The sequence below is a fragment of the Petaurus breviceps genome, unplaced genomic scaffold, assembly GCF_028583685.1.
Source record: "Petaurus breviceps papuanus isolate PSGF00001 unplaced genomic scaffold, PetGlider_PUasm1.0 91133, whole genome shotgun sequence".
Taxonomy (NCBI): Eukaryota; Metazoa; Chordata; class Mammalia; order Diprotodontia; family Petauridae; genus Petaurus; species Petaurus breviceps.
Window position 1 is genome coordinate 12,569,407 of NW_027187419.1, and position 23,982 is coordinate 12,593,388.

General features: G+C 34.5%; 1 protein-coding gene across 5 annotated transcripts in view; it reads right to left on the reverse strand.

The window, feature by feature from the left end:
• Positions 1-23,982, reverse strand: part of ATM (ATM serine/threonine kinase) — a 122,810-nt gene that overhangs the window by 44,260 nt on the left and 54,568 nt on the right. For all 5 annotated transcript variants that reach the window (XR_011166799.1, XM_069080497.1, XM_069080494.1 and 2 more), the window contains exons 28-39: positions 23,441-23,567; positions 21,583-21,782; positions 20,458-20,632; positions 19,666-19,830; positions 13,723-13,855; positions 12,086-12,181; positions 10,641-10,812; positions 6,139-6,280; positions 4,816-4,992; positions 3,774-3,951; positions 2,764-2,851; positions 769-924 (exon numbers count right to left, since the gene is read on the reverse strand). Coding sequence is in view for 4 of the 5 variants with exons in the window: in XM_069080497.1 (XP_068936598.1) it covers positions 769-924; positions 2,764-2,851; positions 3,774-3,951; positions 4,816-4,992; positions 6,139-6,280; positions 10,641-10,812; positions 12,086-12,181; positions 13,723-13,855; positions 19,666-19,830; positions 20,458-20,632; positions 21,583-21,782; positions 23,441-23,567 (1,809 nt within the window). In the remaining variant the exon portion in view is untranslated. The remainder of the gene's footprint in view (positions 1-768; positions 925-2,763; positions 2,852-3,773; positions 3,952-4,815; positions 4,993-6,138; positions 6,281-10,640; positions 10,813-12,085; positions 12,182-13,722; positions 13,856-19,665; positions 19,831-20,457; positions 20,633-21,582; positions 21,783-23,440; positions 23,568-23,982) is intronic.

Below are 23,982 nucleotides of genomic sequence, written 5' to 3' on the forward strand. Positions count from 1 at the left end.
TTCAAAGTTTGGCATTCTGTTCACCATGCCACACTGCTTTCATGAAATAAGTAATAAAGGTTGGAGTTTGATTGCAGAAAGCTTTAAAGATCAAGCTGAGGAGCTTTAGAAATATATTTCAGCAGCTGGGTGGAGAAGGGAAGTACTGGAAGCAAAGAAACTAATTAGAAGGATGTGGCAATAATTTAAACAAAAGATGATGAGGGACTAATGGCTATCACATTCAAAATCAGTAATGAGAGTAATTCCAGAAGTTACACAAAGTAATCTCTTTCATTATTTAATCACTACACCTCACACTGATATAAGTAACTATGCATTCATTACTACAATTTGCTTAATTATTTGAACATAAACTGAGGTAATGAATTGTAACAATAACCTTCATAATTTCTTATTCATCAAGAAAAACTTACCATTAATAAGCTAAAGGTTTCATGATATACCTAACTAAAAACAAAGATGCAAGCATTCATTCCTTCAAAAAATATTTACTGAGCCTTATCATTGGACTAGGAATGTTAAAGGATACAAAGCGCTTCTTCAATCTCCTCAAGCAGTTTGTAATCAAATCGGATTCTTAGTATTCTTAATTGGTAAAGGAGGTGTTTATTACCAAGTACAGATAGTTCTTTCCACTACAGCAGAAGTCTTCTATCCTTTCAATAGCAGCATGTCTAAACTGTCTATTTTTTAAAGCCCCCCCTTAACTCCAGTGAGTTTCTCTCATTACAAATATGAAGAATTTTAAGTCTTCCAAGCTATTACCTTTTCTGTTGATCATCCAATTTTTTCCTGTCTGCATAAATTTCTGCATACAGTAATGCTGTGAAGTGAGCTGCACAAGATTGAGCTACCATGGCAACCTCCAAATAATTCAACTCCAGCCAGAAAGCATCATCAAAAACTGTCCCTGAGGAAGGTCTAATAAAAAATTAAAAGTGAGTTAGAATACATTTCTTAAAATATAATTGGAAAATTCCTACATAATATTACAGTGATAGATATATATGAAATAGTGAGCTAGCTGAAAAGTTAAGCTACCCTGCTGCTTTGTTATTTGCCTAAAGACATAATTTTACAAAAATAAATTCATATAATTAACCAGAATATTTAATATCTAAAGACTCATTCAGCTCTAACATTCTTTGCTTCCAAAACCTTGCATAAATTAGCTATTGTTACAAAATGAAAACAAATCTTCAAAAAAAAAGGACTTTAAATCAACATATTTATGCAGCTATATTACATTACACAAAAAGTTATTGGTGTTGGTTCTATGTCTTTGAATATCTCTAACAGAAAAAATCTAAAATCAGTTTAGTAATAATGAAAATTTTGCTTTTTCCCTGTCTCCTGAGAGATTCTGGGACATTAACTGTATAAACTGTTTAATCTAGAAACACATACACTTTAAGTCTTACAGCTGCTTTTGTAAAGAGGTGGAATTAAAAAGTGAATTAAAGGAAATAATCAAAATAGGAAGAACAAATATGGTGAATGAAGAAAGGGAGTTGAAAAGGGAAGAAAGGAACCTAGGCTTTGTTTCTAAAACTTTTAAATCTGCAAATCACTGCAGAAGCCCCTCAGACTCCTACTCCAAAATCTTCACCTAACATTGTTACTGATAAAACAGCCAAGAAGATATTAGTATAAAACTGATTTTGTCAGAGTAAGATCATACAACACCACACTGAAAAGGAATCACAGAACACCTAGCCTAACACACAGTGTCATCATATTACAGGACAACAGGTGTAGACAATATTGCATAATAAAAAGAGGGGCCAAGGCTATACCATTCAGAGAACCCATGTGTCAGCAGAGTTCTTCAGCAACTCTCCCAGGAATTAAAAACAAAGAGGAAGGCCAATGTGGTGGTGGGGGTGGGGGGAAGGGATAAAGAGAATAACATAAACAAAGTTTTAGGGGTAGACTGTAATCTAACAGATAACATAGTCCAATTTCTTCATATTTCTGAAGATGGTCAGGCACACAGATGTGGAGGAAAGACTAGAACTGCATGTTTAGGTTTCCCCCGCTATACTATCCTGCCCTCTTTATTCTGAAGCTATACCAAAAGATATCTCTGAAAAGAATGAAACATACTGACCTGTCCCCGTAGGCCACTTGGGGATGTGTGATTTGAAGAACAAATTCAGGGACAAGAACAGTATGGCAATAACAATATGATATAGTCACAAGAACAAGTCAGTCAGTACAAAGCCAAGCAGAGATTAACAGATTTTCCTTAATCTTCTAAGGGAATGTAGGCCTTTTGGCTAACAGACAGTCTATTCATAAAGGCCTAAATCTAACTCTAATACTTGATACCTGTGTGATCCTAGACAAGTAACAATCTCTTTGGGCCTCAGTTTCTACATCTATTAGATCAGGGGGTTGGACCAGGTGATCTTTAAAGTCTGTCAGACGAGCTCTAATTCTAAACAATTCAGGTATGCAACCATAGGTTGATAAATCAAAAATATAAAGAACAATCTGAAAGGACAGGATTTACCAGGCTCTGGTAGCCTGGGACAGGGTTTCATTTAGATTTTGACTACCCTAATTTCCCCAAGAAGGAGAGAGACCCATTTGGCTTCATGTGCTATCTGAGGTTACTGCAGGTGGCAGTTGTAGGCACCTAATACCTTAGGCATTTTAGGTAAGCAACTCGTATTAACACAGTAAAATGATAAGTTTTTTCCATCTATATGATTCCACTTGCAAAATTAAAAAAAGCCCTGATGCTACATTCATTACCTTCTTTGTCTTCTCATATAATCCACAACAGAAAGCATCGTTCGTCTTGATTTTTTATTCAAAGATCCTCGAAATAGAAATTCTGATTCTAAGTTTAAAAAGATACAAAATTTTATAGAAATGAACCTTCTTCTGTTCCACCAAAACAAAAAGCACTACCCAGAAATTTAAAATTGTATCTATGAGATGAGATACATGAATTTTCATCACATATAGCTTTTTAATCATTTCCTCCAAAAATAGAGTAAAAATGACTAAGGAATAAAGGGCTACAGAATTCTTTTCTAAATTACAGAAGTCTAATAATGGAAAAACAGTAAATAATTCATACTAAGTATATAGTACAAGTGAAGTTACTTAATATTTGAAATTTTATAACATGGAAGATATCTCTGTATATCCATATCAAAGACATAAAACTATTAAAGTGAATCATAAAATGATAAAAAAAAAACTCCCAGGTTATCAATGAAGTTATTAATGATCAAACATATGAAGAATTTATAAAAAAACTTTTAAAATAATGTTTTAAACTATATATTATTTTAATAAATCAAAAGCATAAATATGTTTAGAAACAATTATACTAAACTCTTGCTTACATACATATGGATTATATATGCTTTGGGTCACATAAGCAATGTTTAATCCTAGAGTATATATCCCCTTCCCTCTCACACTTCTATAATCTATGTCTACGTTGTGATTACTTGAGGTACATTTAGGGAACACAAAGTAATTTTAAAATTAACTTAAGAAAAACAAAGTAATTTCAAAATTAACTTAAAACATAAAAAAGAAATTTTGTTGCCCCCAAACCCAAACAACTTTCATTATTAAGTCACATGAAAATAAAATACTTGTAGTTTTGATTTTTTAGAGCAAATATTCTATATTATCCATGACATTGTTTCCTCTTCAATAGCATGGATAATCAAGAATTGACTCTTTACATAAAAGTGAGTCTGGTTCTATTTTAATAATATTCAAATTTCAGAAGCTTTTAATACCTGAATCTAAAGTTGCAGGAGTTGTCGATCGGCTGGGTTGTGAAGAATATCTGAAACAGTTAGTAAAAAATCCCTGGATATGCACAGATAAGAGATTTCGCCAGGACTCATTTGTATCATGGAGTAAAATATCATGAATCAAATATGGAAGTACATACTGACAAAAGTTGGGATCCACCTAGAATACACAAATACACAAACAGTCAAGGGTTTAGGCAAAAATAACATGTTAAATTTCACATTTTCATTCCTTTCCACAGGCTTATTACACTTAAAAAAAATGACAAGTGTTAGTGGCACCAGTACAGTATACCTATGTCAAACAAATCAGAGCACTTAAAATCTCTTAAGATTTACCAAGACTGGTATCCTGATTACAGGATCCTGATTATAGTTAATATCTAAGAAACAAATAAGTTTAAAGCCATACAATTAATGTTGCTTTACAGCTGGAAGAGTTATTAATATGTGAATATGTAGTCTTCCAAGAAACATACTCTTCCTTTGGAATACTAAGAAAATTATGTATAGTGCAAAATGGAAAATCTGAAATTGTCAATTTTGCATATTTACAACAGTCATCTGAAGAAATTCATGATATGAAAACATTAAAAATATGTGTTTAATAGTCCATCTAATTTTTAAAAATCTGCAAACCAGAGATTATCAAGATTAGTTATTTATAATGTATACCAAACTTTACATGACACGTATGACATGAACAGTATAGCATTAACCTAACAGGACTGACTAGGACATCAAACTAAAACTAGAGGAAAATGTAAGCCTTCTATAGGGAATTAAGAAGTAGGAAGAGAATAATGACACATAAAAAAGATGGTACATATGCCAAAAGGATGAGGATGCCCATCAGTAATGTTATCTTCAAGTATGAAGATCTGTAGTGGAACATTGTGACTACCACAGAAAAATAGAATAAAAGAAGCAAGATTTAAGCAAAATAAAGAGAATTTTTTCAAAAGCAAAAGACAGAAGGGATTAAGCCAAGCAGAATCTTGGAGGTGGTATGTATTCTTCTTACTTCACATAGTGGTTTTAGTAACAAAAGAATTTCACTTTTTATGCCCCCACTGTTCAAAAGTGTACAAGTCAATGTCTTGATCCAACTATCATGGCTTTCTTCCTGAGGAATCCACAAATTTGGATCATCCAAGCTTTCCAAAGGATTTTCTTTTTCAATTCTAGGAATTTCTAGAAACTAGAAAGAAAAAAGTTCAAGTCATTTGAAAGTAATAATGAGATATTATATTTTCTCTCATAGATCCCACAAGTTACTCTATCTCCTTTTTTTCACAAGGTTTTTCTGAGGATGAAAAGAGATAATGTATATGAAAGTATTAATTTCACATAAATTACATAAAAATTTCACCTTTGCCAAGGGCCTTAAAAAAAGGACTAGACTACAAAATACAGTTGCAAAAGCAAAGTATTCAGTGAAAATGGTGTGTTCTAAAATTAAATTACCAACTGTGAATGATTTCTTAAATGCCTGAGGTGTGGATGTAAGGCAGTGAGAGAGTGAGGAAAGCATGGAGGAACAACAAAAATCATCAAAAAGAACACACCTCCTCCTTACCTTCCTTAACTAATGCAATGGTTTAAGGATAGAGAAATTTCTTAAATTATACAAACAATATATTATTTTTTCTTTTCATAATAAAACACTGTGTTAAGTTGATTGGATGATTATTTATCAAGATGCTATAGAGAGAATTCATGCTTCATGTAGAGTTCAGACAATATTAACTTCTAAGGTCCTTCCTAACTCCAAAATTCTATGACTGTAAGTTAAATCTGTCTGGAAAGAGGTATCTGCCAATCTACCAGAGGAGTCCAAAAAAGAGAACCTAAGGTAACTGAGGGGTAAAAAAACCACCACATAGGGGGCGGCCAGGTGGCTCAGCGAGTAAGAGCACCGGCTCCAGCGTCGGGATGACCTGGAGATCGAATCCCGGGCTCAGACACTCAGCACCACACCCAGAAATAACTGGCCGTGTCACCTTGAGCAAGTCACTTAGCCCCGATTGCTTAAAAAAAAACACACACCACACAGAATTAAGATGAGGGAGCCCCTACTCGTTGAGGGAAAAAAATCACACAACCAGTTTATGAAGAGGACAAACGGAGGAACTGCCTACCCCCAGAGCCATGACAGCCCTGTGCTCTTCTTTTTTTTGCTAAGTATACAATCTTAATTCCATTCTTGACTCAAACATTAGTAGAATAAGACACATTTTTTGAAGGGCTATGTATCTCATACTTCTCTTCGATCTCCTATGACATCCAGTCTAGCACTGGGCATACAAAAGGTACTCAATAATCACTGATCAAGGATTAAACATACCTTTTTCCTAGATGTTCTGAAAGGTTGTAGGTATATAAGCATTGGGTCAGTTGTTTTCTTATAAACCTCCCAGAACTCATGTCCAGTCTTTGTGGCTAAAATATTTTTCAAACATGCAACAGCAGCTGATCGAACCTTAACACTGAAAAATATATACATTTGAACCAGTACCTTTTACATATTCCAAATAGACACTTTTGATAAATATTAACAAATAATCAACAAATTCCTTAAAAAGCATGAAAATGAGTTCAGAAATATATATGGAAGAATTTGACATATGTCAAGGAATATTAACATGATCATTTAATACAATGATGAAATTATAACCGTCAAAGGATTCAACATGATCCTTCAACTTTAAAGAAAATATACAATTACCCATATTGAGTTCAGTGAAATTTAAGGTACTAGGATTACAAACTATTTAGACAAACTCACTATCTTTCCTTTCTTTGACCTTGAAAGGTAGTCTTAACTCTCACATATACCTATATACTCATATATACTTATGTTCTACCTTGTGTTATATTTGTTTCTAGATATGTCTTATTCTTTCCTGGCTCCTCCTCCTCATAAGCTCCAGAAAGGGAGATGACATCTTAGTTATCTTTGCATCATCCCATAGGCTCAATATTCCATATATTTATTTTCTTCTTTTTCAGTCTAGGCTTGTGATTTTATTGGGTATCCTGTCAAGGAAACTACCTACACATATCAGCATCTGATTTGCAACTTAAAGACTTGGGGGAGTTGCCTAAGGCACTGAGAAGTTAAGTGACTTGCCCAAAGTCACAGAGAACTTGAATTCTAGTCTTCCAACTGTTCAAGGAAGTCAACTCCATATCCATTATACCAGACGTGTCAAAAACATGGGATAACACTTCTTAATTGGGAAATATTTAACAAAATAAATAAAAATGCAACAAAACATAGGTAACTGGTTTCCTAAGTTAGCCCACGTGGATCCTTAATTAGCGATCGCCATTCTCTTTGAGTCTGACACCCTTGCATGATGCCAAGCTACTTTGTACATAAGAGGTATTTAATAAATGTTTGTTCATTTGAATTCTCCAAATGAATAAAGAGTAGTTGGAAAATGGGGATAACCTAGAAGCATTTCCAATAGGATGGGGAGGGGGGGGCGGGGGGAAGAAATGAGGATTTCCACTATCATCCCTGTTACTCAACTTGGTACTAGAAATGTTAGCTGTAGCAATAAAAAGAAAAGAAATTGAAGGAATTAGAATAGACAAAGACAGATTAAGCTATCACTCTTTGCATATGATATGATAGAGAATTCTAGAGAATTGAGTAAAAAACTACTTGAAATAAAAAATAAATTTAGCAAAGTTGCAGGATACAAAATAAACTCATATAAATCCTCAGCATTCCTATATATTTCTAACAAAGCCCAACAGTAAGAAATGGAAAGAGAAATTCCATTTAAAATTACTGTAGACATTATAAAATATTTGGGAATCTACTTGCCAAAACAAACCCAGGAACTATATAAACACAATTACAAAACATTTTTCCACATAAAGTCAGATCTAATAGGAAAAACAGTTGTTCATGATTAGGCCAAGCCGATATAATAAAAATGACAATTTTACCTAAATTAATTTACCTACTTAGTGCCATACCAATCAAACTACCAAAAACTTATTTTCTAGAGCTAGAAAAAAATAACAAAATCCATAAGGAAGAACAAAAGGTCCAGAATATGAATTAATGAAAAGAAATGCTAGGTAAGGTGGCTCAGCCATACCAGATTTTAAATTGTATTTTAAAAGCAGCAGTCATCAAAATTACTTGGTACTGGCTGAGAAATAAAGTGGTAGATCACTGGAATCGGTTAAGTACACAAGGCACAGTAGTCAATGACTATAGTAATCTATTGTTTGATAAACCCAAAGACTTCAGCTTTTGAGTTAAGAACTCACTATCTGACAAAAACTGCTGGGAAAACTGGAAAATAGTACAGCAGAAACTGGGCATAGACCAGTATCTAACACCGTATACCAAAATCAAGTCTAAATGGGTATAAAGGTATAAAAGTATAAAGGCTGATACTGTAAGCAATCTGGGAGAGCAAGGAATAGTTTACCTGACAGATTTAAGGAGAAAGGAAGAATTTATGACAAAACAAGAGATAGAGAGCATTACAAAATGCAAAATGGATAATTCTGATTACATTAAATAGAAAAGTTTTTGTACAAACAAAGCCAATGTAACCAAGATTAGTAGGGAAGCAGAAAACTGGGAACGAGTTTTTACAACCAGTGTCTTTGATAAAGGCCTCATTTCTAAAATATACAGAGAACTGAGTCAAATTTATATGAATACAAGTTATTCCCCAATTGATAAATGGTCAAAGGATTTGAACAGTTTTCAAAGAAAAAAATTTAAAATATCTATAAGCATATGAAAAAATGCTCTAAATCACTATTGATTAGAGAAATGCAAATCAAAACTTTGAGGTACCACATCTCACCGGTCAGATTGGCTAAGATGACAAAACAGGAAAATGATAAAAATGCTGGAAAGGATGTATATCTGTGATGACTAACTTAAATAGACAGGGCTCTTCTCAGCAATGCAAGGTTATAAGACAACTCCAAAAGACTCACGATGGAAAAGGCTATCCACATCCAGAGAAAGAATTACAGAATCTGAATGCAGATTGAAGCAAACTACTCCTCTTTCTGTTTTGTTTCTTGTTGTTCGTTCCATTGGTTGTAATTCTTCTTTACAACTTGACTAATGTTTGGTGTGAAGGTATATGTATAACTTATATTGGATTGCATCCCGCCATGGAGGTGGAGAGGGAGAAAATTTGGATGTCAAAAGCATGTGGAACTGAATGTTGTAAATTAAAAGTAAATAAATTTATAAAAAAAAATAGTTGAGGATATCACAATTTAATAAAGCATCACTGCTTTTCATTTGAAAGTTAGAGGTAGGGTCATATTAGGCTTAAAAACCATTTAAGGTTTAAAAAGAGATTTTAAAATCTCTTCCTCCTTTATAAGCTCTTCAGCTTATAAAGATTATTTTTCTTCAGAAGGGAGAAAAGTAAAAGAGAAGGGAATACAAAAAGGAGGAGGAAGAGGGAAAGAAAGGTATATTTTCCTCAAAATGGTGACCCTTTTATCACTAAAAATTAAGTATATAGCAATATTATCTCAAAGCGTTCTAGCATCCTCAACCATTATGAATACAGAGAATCAAAACTTGAGCTTAGAAAAATCTTAAGTAGCATAAAGAATTACTGAATTACTTATATCTAATCTCATGGATACCTTCTTTTCCCTCAATCTCGCTTGATTTATCTGGTTCCCTTCCTATCTATCTTACCACTCCTTAGTCTGCTATGCTAGATCTTCACCCATGTAACTAATTTTGAGTATATACCAAGGCTCTGTCCTGGGTCCCCTTCTCTTTTCTCTCCGTGCTCTCTCACTGGTGATGTCATCATGTTCCATGACTTTAATTAGCATCAATATCCATACTGTCTCCTGAGCTTCAGTCCAACATCACCAACTGTCTATTAAACATTTCAAACTGATGTCTCATAGACATCTCATACTCAACATGTCCAAACAAAACTTATCATCTCTTCCAGGTCCCCAAACTTATTCTTATTCTGAATGAGCATATTGCTATCAAGGGCACCACAATCCTTTTAGTCATCCAGGTTCACAACCTCAGATCCATCCTCAACTCCTCATTCTCCATCACTATACATACTCAATCACCTCCAAATCTCGTTTCTATCTCTACAACTGGCTTGTACAGGCCTCTTCCAAGAGTCAGTTAGGTGGCAAGTATAGAGCTGGGCCTAGAGTTAGGAGGACCTGAGTTCAAATTTGACCTCAGATACTTACACATGTAAAACAAACCTGATTATCTGATTTCTCAGTCCAAAAGAGATTAAAAGGAACTAAAAATGGGAAAAAATTGTAGGAGACAATCATATCAATAGCAGAAGTAATTAAGGATGTTCTGATAACAAGGAAAAAGAAGGAAAGCTATCATATTTTAGTCTAATTCAACAACTGAGAATCTTAACTCTGAATCATGAAGAAAAGTTGTTAAGTTCTATGTACTGTTTGAAAAGGCAGAGGAATGCATTTCAGAAAAGTTTCTATCAAAACTGGCTAATTTTTTTTTTAAATTTAGTACTTAAAAACTTTATTTGTCAGGAGGACTCATCTTCATAAGTCCAAGTCCAACCTCAGACATTTATTAGTTGTGTGACCCTGGGCAAGTCACTTAACCCTATTTGCCTCAGTTTCCTCATCTGTAAAATGAACTGGAGAAGGAAGTAGCAAACCACTCCAGTATCTTTGCCAAGAAAACCCCAAATGGGGTCAAAAAGAATCAGAAATGACTGGAAAACAACTGAACATATGTAAAATTCACTTACATGCAATCTCATTCCCTAGGGGACAGATAAATTAGGCAGGAGTTCATAGAAACCATCATTAAACACTCACCAGTCTTCAACCAGTGCATTATTTAGGTATGTGAGCATTATGAAGGTCCACTGAAGTTCTTTATCCTCAAATAAGTCAATGGCCTTGGAATAAGATGCATCTTTACCATGCTGAATGGCTATTGTAGAAAAATCTATAGGACCCACTTCTCCCAAGCAGCTTCCAATAGCTTCTACAAAAAGAAACACCATTTTGGTATAAGCTTAATTTTCTGAAGAATGTCTGTAGGGGTGAAAAAAACTAAAATAATTTCTTAATTCTGAGAGAAGTCTACTTTTTCATAATTCAAGGTTCAAATATGTTGTAAATGATTTAGAGTGGAGTAAAGAAATAAATTTATTTAGACCTTGAATGACCTCAAATTTCTAACAGACGCCAAGGCTCTTAACACCAGTAACCTTCCAGCATCACTGAATGGTTGTAAGTCATGGAACATCACTGTCTCCAAAGAGGTCAGTACTCAGCCAGTATGCAATAAAGAGGTGACAGAAAAACTAATTATGACGTTAGGCATCTAAAAACTAATATAGAGAATGCATGGAATAAAAAAGGTGAACTTGAAATTTCAACATAAGCTGACAAATTTATAAAAGTCACCAAGACTCAGTATGATGAGATGTATAATTAAAATACAGGAGTGGAAAGGGTGTATCTTATTCAAAAGAAATAGTTCTAAATGAAAAGGAAATGGAACAGCACTCTTAAATCATGAAGGTCTATGTGTATATAAAAATCCACAATCTAGAGAATGGGATGTGGATGAAAGGGGAAAAAGAAATGATGTTTCACTTTGGAGAGCTAAAAGAGCTTACAAATGAGCCTACTTCTAGCACAATAGCAATCTGGAGACAGTAACTTTGTAGGGAGCAGTTTCAGTAGAATAAGTTCAGAAGCAGATTTTAAGACTTTAGTCCAAATCACACCGAATCAAAACACATAATCAGAACAATTTTCTGGCACACGGATTATAAACAAGAGTGGCATAAACCTATACTGGAAAGCTACCAAGCATTATGGCAGTCATTTGAGTTCCTGCAGGGTTTTGGAAGCATCTAAGTTTGCACTAAGAGAAGGTATATTATAGGTGCTTCTGATTTTCCAGACTTCAAGACCTGGTCACTGCTATAGTCTCACTACATCTGCCATACCAGGCCATTACTACCCCCACCGCCTTTTTTCTGGGTCTTTCATTTTGGAGAGGCCACAGGCCAGCCAATCTTTATTCCCTTCCCAGATGTGCTTCTGACTTCCTGGATTTCTTTTGGAAGCATCTAAGTTTGCACTAAGAGAAGGTATATTATAGGTGCTTCTGATTTTCCAGACTTCAAGACCTGGTCACTGCTATAGTTTCACTACATCTGCCATACCAGGCCATTACTCTGGTAAAAAGACAAAATTAAAAATGAATGCTAAAAGTAAATAATAAAATTTTAAAAATCATTTACCTAACACTTCTTTTTCACCAGTATGGTTTATTGCCATCTTGGATAGCTGCAGTAAACTCACAGTAAGCTTCACCATAATGCCATCTTGTGGATTATCTAGGATTACAATGGAAAAAAAAATTATTATAAACATTCCATTTTTATTTAAAATATACACATATCAGTTCAAAAACAAACATTTATTAAGCACCTGTGTACAAGGCACTTGCTAGGGGCTGGGAATACAAAGACAAAAGAGAAATAATTCCTGCATTAAAGGAGTTTACATTCTACCAGATGACATGACGATCACAACAAGCAATTAAATTATCTGACTGTAATTCACTGGATCATAGATCTAGAGCTATAAGGATTGCCACAGACCATCAAGTTCAATCATTCCATTTGTAAGATTTATAAATGATGAAGCTGAGGTCAACAGAGGCTGCCCCTGGTCACACAAGTAGTAAGCAGATCTGAACTCAAACTATTCTGTTTTTATTCATCAGTTCCTATGTTAAGTAAATATAAGCTGCTCGAGGACAGAGCCTGGATTGTTTTTGTACTTCTCAAGGCTCTGCACACAGTTGTCATTTCCTCAATGTTTACTGATTAGCATTTCAAATATATTCCACTCAGTAAGTGCGCTTTCAATATGTTTGGAATACCTTTAAAATACAAAAATCAACCATGTAAGTGGTAAAATGCAACCAGCAATATCTGAAAGACAAGAAGAAAAAAGCTAGTGGAGCGAATTTTAGGATGAAAGGCAAAGGCTCAAAGGAACTCATAATGAACAAAATGTTTGGTGATGATGATAAAACAATCAACCAGGAAGAAATAGTACTGAACTTGGAAAAGACCTAGGTTTGAGTTATAGTTTTGCCAGTCACTGCCTATGTAACCATGGAAATCACTTAAATTCTTCAAGCTGTCATATGCACAAAGACAGCAATAATATTTTGGGAGGACCCTAAGAGTATTGTGTGCATGTATGCTATTATTATAATGAAACCCAAAATATTAACTTCAAAAAGGACCTTTAGGAATTACTAGAATATAAACCAATATATACTCTCTTTTTTCCAAGTCTCCAGTACTGGAATTCAATAAGGAATACAGAATTTATTAAAAAAAAAAAGTTTGTAGCTGGATTTCTATAGGAAGGATATCCTCACTTGCCCCATCTATTTCATTTAAAAAAAAATGATGTGGTTTATCTTTACATCACAATCATGAACTGCCTCTAGAAAAATTAAAGTCAAGAGGAAAGATACATTTAAGAAAATCTACATGATTTAAATCATATGACACATAATTCTGATAACATTACTCTAACACTCAAAAACTTTTAATAATTCTTAATGGTCTACTGAATAAATTTCGAAATCCTTAGCCCAGCATTCAAAGCATTCCATAATTTGGGACTTTCCTATTAGTATGTATATAAAATAACAAACTGTATATAAGAAATCACAGGTTTTCTTCTAAATTAAGAAAATCTGATATAATAAAAATCTAAACTCTAAAAAGAGATAAATTAGGGAATATTAATATTATGAAAGTACTATTTGCTTTATTTTAAAACATTTACTAATTGAATTCCTCTAAATAATGAGCTTCTATAGTAAAAAAATAATGCCATAATAATTTGTTACCCTGAAATTCTTTCAAAAGGTCCTTCATCTGATCTTTATGTTGTTCCAATTGCTTTCGAAGTTCCTTTAATCCTTCAAGTCTAGTCAAAGGCAGTGAATCACATACACTTACTGAAAGGAAATGATTAATTTCCTAGAAGGAAAAAAATTTAATTTAAAATTGTTTCCAATAATAAGCAAGAATTAAAGACTGATTTATGATAGCTATAGAAAAAGTCTCCCAATACAATGAGTTGACCTTCTGAGGAGGCTTTAAAGGACAGTACAGATAAGAATCACATGGGATAACAAGCATGACTATGTTATAATATTTATCATTAGAGTATTCATACTGAAGAAATACTTTAAAATAAGTATGGTATAAAGATATGTACACAACATTATAATGTGCACATATCAAACAGACAAAATGCCAAACATACATAAAGCTTAATGAGATATCTAAGTCTCTCATTTTACAGATGAAGAAAATGAGGCCTGATAAGACTAGTTGGTTTGTCCAAAGACATAAATGAGGGACTAGAATGCAGGTTTCTTGATTCTCCAGTCCAATGTGCTTTTCATTTTATCATGCTGTCTCTAGGCAGACTCTAACTCAAAAGGGATAAAATGCTTTTTTTCTTATAACAGGTTATTTTCAGAATTTCAATGTTATCCTCTTTGCAACTAAATGTCTGACCTAAACCATCCTCAATATAAGCTGAAATTATTAGTAATAACAGAAACACTTCATAATAATATCGATAATGTCAACTTATAACTATTCCCCTTCTAAGAAGTCTTATTTTTCATTTTTCCTGAATCACAAAAGCAAAAAAGTAATAGAAATAATAATTCTTATCATGGTTTTGATCAAATAGACATGAAAAGGGAAGAAAATAGAATGCTTTTTATACATACACACACACACACACACACACACACTCACAATTTTACTAAAAGCAAATCTGGCCCAAGAACCTTATAAAAAAGTATGTAATTCAGTTCCAGGTTTTAGGTGTCTGAAATTGTGCTATTATTTAAATAATAAATAATAACATCATAAAAAATACACACAGCAGACTCAGTGAAAGCATTTAACTAAGAAAGGAAGATTGCCGTATCTATAGATACTACATGGAGATTGAGTTTTTTTTTATATAATATATAGGAATAAATCTCTTCTTCCATTTCAAACTCCTTTTTTCAGGTCTTTCAGATTCAATTCTCTCCTATACTGAATGGATCTTTGATCTGGCTTGGGGATCTCATCAGTTTCTAAGGACTCAATTATCATCTCCATGCATATCACTGTCAGATTATCCAGTTTTAACCTCAATGCTGATCTCCAGTCTTATATCTCCAAATGTCATTTAGATATCCTGAACAAGATACTAATAGACATCTTAAACTTAACATGTCCAAAACTTAACTATTTTTATTCCAAAATCCTCCCCTCTTCCAAATTTCCCTCTTTCTATTAAGGGTACCACCATCATCCTAATCAACCAGGCTCTCAACCTAAATACCATCCTTGACTTCTCCCCCTCTTACCTTACATAACAAGTCATGTCATTTCTACATAAGGAATATCTCTTGAATATAACCCCTTCTCTTCTCTTAACACAGATGCTAACCAAGTGCAGGTCCTCATCACCTCATATCTGAAGTACTGCAACAGTTGATCTCTTTGCTGCAAAGCTCTCTGCCCACTACAGTCCATCTTTCATGAAGTCATCCAAGCCAATGTCCTACAGCATAAGGCCAACCATGACCTTGATGACTTTCAGAATCCAACACATTTGTGCTCATGGTGGAGCCTGTTATTTGTATTGCCCCCTTCCATGTAGACATCCAGGAATATATCCAGGAATATATGGCACAGGGCCAAACGGAAACTATCTGTTCTTTGTTTATTACTAGAGGGACAAAGACTTTTAGTGTGAGGCAGAAAGACAAGAACTCATTCAGAGAGGCTTCTTGACCCTCATTACTGCCTTCTCCATGAAGCAAGAAGAAAAGATTTACACGAAGCACCATTTCCAGAAACACAAGACACTGGTATGTGAGTTGCTGAACCAGCATGGAACTTACATTTACCTAGCTGGTTTGTTGTTCTAATCAGAGGGTAGAATCTCAGGCTCTGATGCTTCACCCCACCTCACCAAAGGGGAGAAAGGCCATGTTTCCAGGCTGAGTCCTGGGAGACGTTTTCTATAATCCTCCTCCCCTCAAGCCTCATTTAACCCTTAGGCTCAGGTTTGGAGCTGATCCTCCAAACTTCAGATCTTGGCCTTGAACACATTCTTCAGGTCCTTTCCACCCATACCTGTCTTCTCCACTTTGTGACTAGATCTCACCATCTTTACTCTGTCCCAAGACCTGGATGTTTTCTTTTATAACTGGAGAAGCTGATGATCTTCAGTTGCTGTAAGAAAAGAATAACTAAGGGGGTAGAGCAGGGCCAAGGTTTTTGATTTTGTGATTAGCTAGGGAAGTGGGATTGAGATGTGAATAACAAAGCAATAACATGGCAAATTGAAAAAAAATTACACACAAAACAAAAAAGAAATAATAATTCTTATCATGGTTTTGCTACAAAATAGAAATGAAGAGAGAAGAAAATAGAATACTTTTATACATACACACACACTCATAATATAATTTTACTAAAAGCAAATTTGGCCCAAGAACCCTATAAAAAAGTATATAATTCAGTTCCAGATTTTAGATGTCTGAAATTGTGCTATTATTTATATACATCATAAAAAATACACACAACAGACTCAGTGAAAGCATTTAACTAAGAAAGGAAGATTGTAGTAACTATAGATACTGCATAGAGACTGAGATTTTTTTTATATATTACATAGGAATAAATCTCTATTGGTGGACAATATACCAACAAAAAACACTGTTGACAGGCTACCTGTGCGGCAATCAGGTTTCCTTCTTCTTATGTGAACTATACTTCTCAAAAGCTGAAGCAAAGCTACTGGCTTCCATAAGTAATACCAATAAGCAAAGATTCAGTGAGCTAATTCTGAATCCCTCACCTGAGTAGTGAAAAGTTAAAATCCATTATTCCTAAAAGGAAATGTAATTTTTAAAAAAGTAGACTCTGCTGTTCCCTTGAGGGAACTAGTCATATCCAACACAGGTTTAAAAAGACATAGACGGGACCTGAAATCACACAATCACGGAATTTTAACTCTACATTACAAGAAAGGAAGAGGGATGCTGTACCTTAAAAAGTTTCTGCACTAATTGGCTGGAAAACACTTGAGTACTATACCCAAAAAGTCATTAAAACAATATATACTCAAATCCAATGATATCACTGCTAAGACTACACACTGAAGATAAAGGGAATGTATCCACATGTAAAAAAAAAATTATAGCACGTTTCATTGTAGCAAATACTTGGAAATAAAAAGGGTGCCCATCAATTGAAGAATGTCTGAATAAACTATGGCATATGACTGTAATGAAATATTACTGCACTATAATAAATAACAAGAGATTTAGGGAAACCTAAGAAAATGTATAGGAACTGATGCTGAGTAAAGTAAAAAAAACCTGAGAGTTCAATTTATGTAATGACTAAAAGGAAAACAATTTTTGAAAGACTTAAGAATTCTGAGATCAATGCAATGATCAAATACAATTCTTGAAAAATGATGTCTGAAACATGTTTCCCTCTCTGGGCAGAAAAGTAAACTTATGTTTAGATTAGTTTTGTTTTATCATAAAGGAGGACTTTTCTTTTTCCTTTGGTGAGAGTTATGGAGTGTAGGAAAGTGACAATGATGTCAAGAAAAGAAATAAAAGAATATCCATGAAACCTTTTTAATAACTGAAACATAATCACTAAGTTCTCATCTAAGTATTGAAATGTTATTAATGTAATTATTCACATTATGTGAAATAATTAATACCAAGCCCTATCCTGATGCCTATCATAGCAGGAAGGTAATGCTGGGTTCTTAAAGGCTGTGCCAGTGGTGCATAAGCTTTGTCAGGTTCTATCATACTAGAAGGGCTCTTCTGAATAGAGTCAAAGACACACTGAGTCTAGTTTCTAAGGAATAGCACAGCTAAATACAGAAAGGCTTATAACTAGTAGGATGGCTACTTGGTGAATTCATTGGTCATAGCAAACCATGAAAAACAGAAAAAAGGTTATACAATGATCATCTTGGGGAATAACTTTAGGCTGGAGAAGGTAGAGCAGCACAGAGAAGAATAGGCAATCTCCACCCAACACAACTCCCGCATACAAATCTAGAAAACGTATCAGACTGAAAACCAAGACAAAAATCACAGAGTTATATTTCTAGGCCAGGTCAGCACAGGAAGAGAAATAGGGGTCTGTGAGAACAGAATCTGTCCAGCAGTACAATCCAGTGAATTCTAGGACCCCAGATCTAAAAGAGGACAAAGGCTATGTACCAAGGAAAGAAGTCCCAGACCCATTCAGGGAGGACCTCAACCTTTTGTAGCCTTCAAGAAAAGGGGTAAAATGGCAGTTCTGCCATACATTGCTAAATTCTGGATTACAAACTCAGAATTTAATGAGGAGGGGACCTGAGCCTATCAGAAGAGTCCTTTGCTTTGACTGAGTAAGGAAGAAGGTCAAAGGCAAACTGCAGTTTTGCAGCTCCATCCCCAAGAGTTGAAAAGGGTTTTAATTCTAGCCTACAATCTAGTCTAAAGTCCGAAGTAGGATAACTAGGGCATGAATCCCAGACCAAAGGGGAGCCTACACATCTCTCACTCTGAACCTACAGAACTTTCCAGGTGGTTGACAGGAATCTACTAGAACTTCCAACTGGGGCAAGTCAAAAGTATTGCAAAGACATAAACTCAAATCAGAAATTTACAGAGATCAGACTTTACTCTGGATTTGAACACTTTATAGGTAGTGAAAGCTTACAAGTCTCCAGTCTGATTTGTCTCTGAAAGTCCAGAATAACACAATGTTTAAGACCCCAAGAAAATAGCAAAAGGACTCAAAAGGAGAGAAAACAGGACCAAGTACAGATATTCTCCCCAGAAGTACACAGAGCGTTGTTGAAACACAAAGCTGGTCATCAGGAAATAAGGTTGGAAAAATCAGTGAGCAGAAAAGAATCTATCCAGAAAAAGCTATTATAATGATAGTAACATTCAAGAAAAAATTCACAAAGAGACTGCTTCCAATATATCTACAAGCAGAGCTTCAAATAAAAACAGAGTTTGGGCACAAGTTCAACGAGAATTCCTGTAGAGTTGTGTTTTATTTTTTAAAGTTTTAAAATGTTTTTATAAATAAAATGGGAGAGTGAGAGGAAATTATTCGACCAAAAAGAATATGACCCCATGAAACAACAAGAAATGTTAAAACAAAGTCAAAAGACTGAAAAAATTGAAGAAAACATGAAATATCTCATAGCAAAAACAACTGATATAGAAAATAAATCAAGGAGAAAAAATTTAAGAATCACTGGACTACTTGAAAGTCATGATCAGAGATTACCAGTGGATTCTTCCAATTTTCACTTTTCCCTTTAGTTCTAAAGAGCTCTAGGCAGTCTTTTATGATTTTTGAAACACTGTGTTTAGTCTCTTTTTTCATCATGACTTTCAAGTAGTCCAGTGATTCTTAAATTTTCTCTCCTTAACTGCCCTCCAAAAAGCAAAAAAATAAAGAAATTAAAAGAGTCCCAGGATGCAAAAGGGGAGATCATTGGAAGAGACTCTCAGCAACCTCATCAGATCATTTTTTCAAAATGCAAGAATGTAGTTCATCTGAGATGGGTACTCTAAAAAATGAAAGATAGTTATATGATTTTTTTTTTAATCCTTTGCTAGATTATTCCATGTATCCATTTCTGGACACTTTTTCCCTAACCTGTTCTAGTCATGCAGGTAACCAATTCACCATCACATAGAAATTAAATAATGGATTAGTTATCACTTTACCTCCATGAGTGAAAAGGGTCCTTTACTATATTTAATTTTCTGCTGAGTGATACGTAAGTCCTTAAAGGCATCATGGTCAGGAAATGGGTCTAGGAGTCTAATAGTGTGATAAAGGTTTTCATTGTCTTTGTTATCTATCACTAGGTATTTCAACAAGTGCAAGACCTAAATGCAAATAGAAAAAAAAATGGCTTCATTAGAATTCCCACAAACTATAACAAACTACCAAAATAATCAAGGAAATCAAATGCATTAAATAGTCGCTTTAAAAATACACAATACTGTGTGTTAAAAACCATGAAAGAACATACAACATTTAAAATGAGCAATTTTTTTACCTATGGTTATATTTAAAACATTCTTTTAAAAATTCAATAATACAAGGTACACATAAGACAAATGATTCTTTTTTTTTTTTTAATTTTTTAGCAATTGGGGTTAAGTAACTTGCTAAAGGTTACACAGCCAGTTATTTCTGGGTGTGGTGCTGAGCGTCTGAGCCCGGGATTCCATCTCCAGGTCGTCCCAACACTGGAGCCGGTGCTCTTACTCGCTGAGCCACCTGGCCGCCCCTAAGCAATTGGGGTTAAGTAACTTGCTCAAGGTTACACGGCCAGGTGTTTCTGGGTGGGTGCTAAGTGTCCGAGCCCGGGATTCGATCTCCAGGTCTTCTCAACACTGGAGCCGGTGCTCTTACTTGCTGTGCTACCTGGCCACCCCCCAAGACAAATGATTCTTACCAACAACATTCCATTTTAAGGAAATACTTGTTAAGATGATCCAGAAAATTACCTTCTCCTGAATCTCCAAATGGTCACCCACTAAGGGTATAATTGTCCCCACGATAACATGAAGGTGGCTTTCCAAAGCATCCTTACAGTAAGTCACTGCTGTCTGGCAAACCTGACTTAACAGGTCACAGCAGAGTGAGAAGCTGCGTAATGATACACCCAGGAAATGAGAAGGCCTAATCCGGGAAGAAAAAACCTGATTTGAAGTGGAGTTTTTTTCCCTAGTCAAAAAACCAAACACTTCTATTCATCTCTAATTTTCATATAGCTTGGCAGAGAAATCATTTTTATAAAATCACATATTTAACACAAAATAAGAAGTGAAATGAAAAAAGCAAAAGAGCAGACAATAAAATATGTATGGCCATGTACAAATCACTTAACCTCTCAGACCCTCAAACTTTCTAATACTATAAATTAAAAGACACCACTTATCTGTATTAGTGAGGAGAGTTAAAGAAATGTCAGTTCCCCATATCAAAGATTTACAGATCTGCTCCGCCCCCACAAAATTTAGATGTTATTCCACATAGATTTTATTTTGTGAAAAAGTGGCAATAAACTATAAAGATCTAATTTAAAAGTAAAATTCAGAAAACCTTCATTTGCTGTTTTAAACTCAGTCTCAATTTTTTTATCTGTAAAACTACCTGTGTTACTACCTATAGGATCTGTTGTAGGAATCAAGTAAGATAAGGAGTGTAAAGTGCTTCACAAACCTTAAAGTACAATATAAAAATCAGAGAGCATTGTTCTGAAAAATATCTTCTAGGCTCCTACATCTTAAGGAAGTACCTTTAAAGATATATTTAAAATAAAGTGAACAGTGTGAGGGATAAGAGCATAAAAGAGTGTAACATTTTTGTAGTGATTTCTACATGCCAGGTACTACTGCCAAGCACTTTATAATTATTATCAAATCTTATTGCCACAATAATCTTGGGAGGTAGGTGTTATTATTATTTCCACTTTACATATGAGGAAAGTGAAGCAAAGGTTAAGTGACTTGCAGGGTCACACAGCTAGTGCCTGAGGTCAGATTTGAGCTCAGGTCTTCTTGACTACAGGGCCAGCACTCTATGCAACTAAACTGTCCCTTAGATTATATTAATAAAAAAAAAATTACCTGTTATTGATATAGTGGATCAAGGTATAAATAACATCTCGAAGAACAAAAGCCCAAGCTCCACCCAAGCCACTTTTTATTTCTTTCAGTAATAAACTAACAAAGAGATGATAGATTTTAAGAATTCTATTTTTTTTATATACGTTATTTGTTTCAGCTGCTTGTTCACATATGGCTAAAAGGATTTTCTGGAAGGAATCCTAAAAAACAAATGAAAAAAATTTTAGTGAAAATCTTTTTAAATATATTAAATATATTCAGAAAATAAACTATTTTTTACTCAAAAGTGCAAATGCAACTTAGATATGTGTTAGACCAAATGCAAAATGTTATTTCAAAAGTTATGAATTACTACTTCCTTAGGTTGTTAATGAAAGCCAGTTTTTAAAAGGTGCTTATTTTTTCAAATGAGCTCTAATTTGGAGGAATGTTCTTATACCAAAGTAAATCTACTCCGATAAAGAAATGCCCAAAGTGATACATGTGCCATCCATCCTTAAGACAGAAGAATCTAGGGGATGAGGAAAATCTTAAAAGCATCATAACAAGAAAAGCCACTTCACTAAGCAGATCTGGACTAAGGTCCCATTAAAGAGAACAATTTAGGAAAACCTCAGGTGGGATCTAGATTAGAATTTACCAGTGAGTGCTGCCTCTGCCTCTAATTCCCAATCCTGGATTAATTTCTCTCTAAAGGCTACATTCCTTTCTAAAAGGAATGTAACTGACACACTTTATACCCCACCTACTGATGAGGCTGACTTCTGTCCAACAAATTGAGCTTTGCCTAAATCTAAATCTGTCCAGTAACAGGAGGCTCTTACTGTTAACAACAACAACAAAAACCAAATCCTTCTTATTTTAGCCAATATCCTGTGTATGTGACTAACTCTTATGGTTTATGACCATATCCTCAAATGTTGCAAGCTAAGTCCCCTGTTTTGTGACTGTATCCCTGAACTGTTTTGGCTGTACCCAGCATGCTTGTTTCCCTTTCCTGCCTCCTCTTCCCTATAGTTAACTGCCCATGCAGGAACACACCCCACTCCTGGCTGAGTGCCCAAGACTTGCATATAAAAGCAAGCCCCTGTCTTCTCCCAAAGTATAATACCCCTATGGATTAGCCTGCCGCTTTGGCATCAATAAAGCCCTGAGAGAACATGTCTCTTGAATTCTCTCTGGATAACTCAACTCTGAACCTCATCTACCTCATCACTATGACACAAGAGTGTGAAACACCAAGTTATAAAATTAAATTTTCAAGAGATTTTCTACCTTCTACAAAAGATATATATTTCCTCTGAAGAACTTAATTCCCTATTTTTACATCCTTAAATTATCCTTTATCTTTCTTCAAAGTGAGCTGCTAATTTCTTTCCATAGGACTTTCTCTTTCATACCACAAAAATCTCTTCCCCCTGGAAACTCACTCCATCCTTTGACTACTTCTCAAATCAGCAGTATCCTTAATCTCTATGATCTTACCTTCTGATTGGCTGGTTCCTTACAGACCCTACAATTTAAGGAGGAGGCCCAAACCAAAGATGTCTTCATCCCTCTCCAAACTGCAGTGCTGACTCATCTATAAAGGACTTTCTGTATTCCCTCACCCCTCACAGGTTTCAGCTCCCTTTTACCTTTTTATGTAGTCTTCCCTCATTAAAATACAAACTCCTTGAGGGCAAGGACTGTGTTTCTGTTTCTATTTGTATTTCCAGTGCTTAGTACTATTAAGTGCTTAATAAATGCTTGTTTACTAAGACAAGATGGAGTTGAAAGACATAAAAAGAGGTCATTATTTCCAGCAGAAAGATAAATAAATTTCTTTTTGGTTGCTTGATTCATGATTTATACTTACCGGGCTCTTAGAAAGAATGTCTAAAATACTTTTAGACTTTGTTTTATGGCAATTGCTGATGTAAGCCAACGTTGCTTTGATCACATGTGATGGAAAATGTGGAGGATTAGGGGCAGGATCGAGGTCCCTAAAAGTTGTAAGAAATAATGAAGTGATCAGAGTAAGATTGTTTGGAAAATATTTCAACTATGTTAAGCACATGAACTGCTCAAAGAAAAACAAGAGCATATAATGAGCAAAATAAAAATAGACATTAAAAGCAGAAGTCAAATTTTCATTGGAATAAAATGACAGCTAATATACAATGAAGTCTGTATATTTCTAATAACAAATCAATAACATTGTATTAAAAGTGATTTTCTTAGGATAATATAAAGAATCCACATCAAATATAAAATGGCACACTGGTTACTATTAATTCAAATATAGATATAAATTTTTTGCTAATAAGAATTTACAAAACACTGACAACAGTTCTGTATTTTGAGACAAACAGCATATCGTTTTAAAGTCAAGCCAATCAATCAACTATAAAGACCATG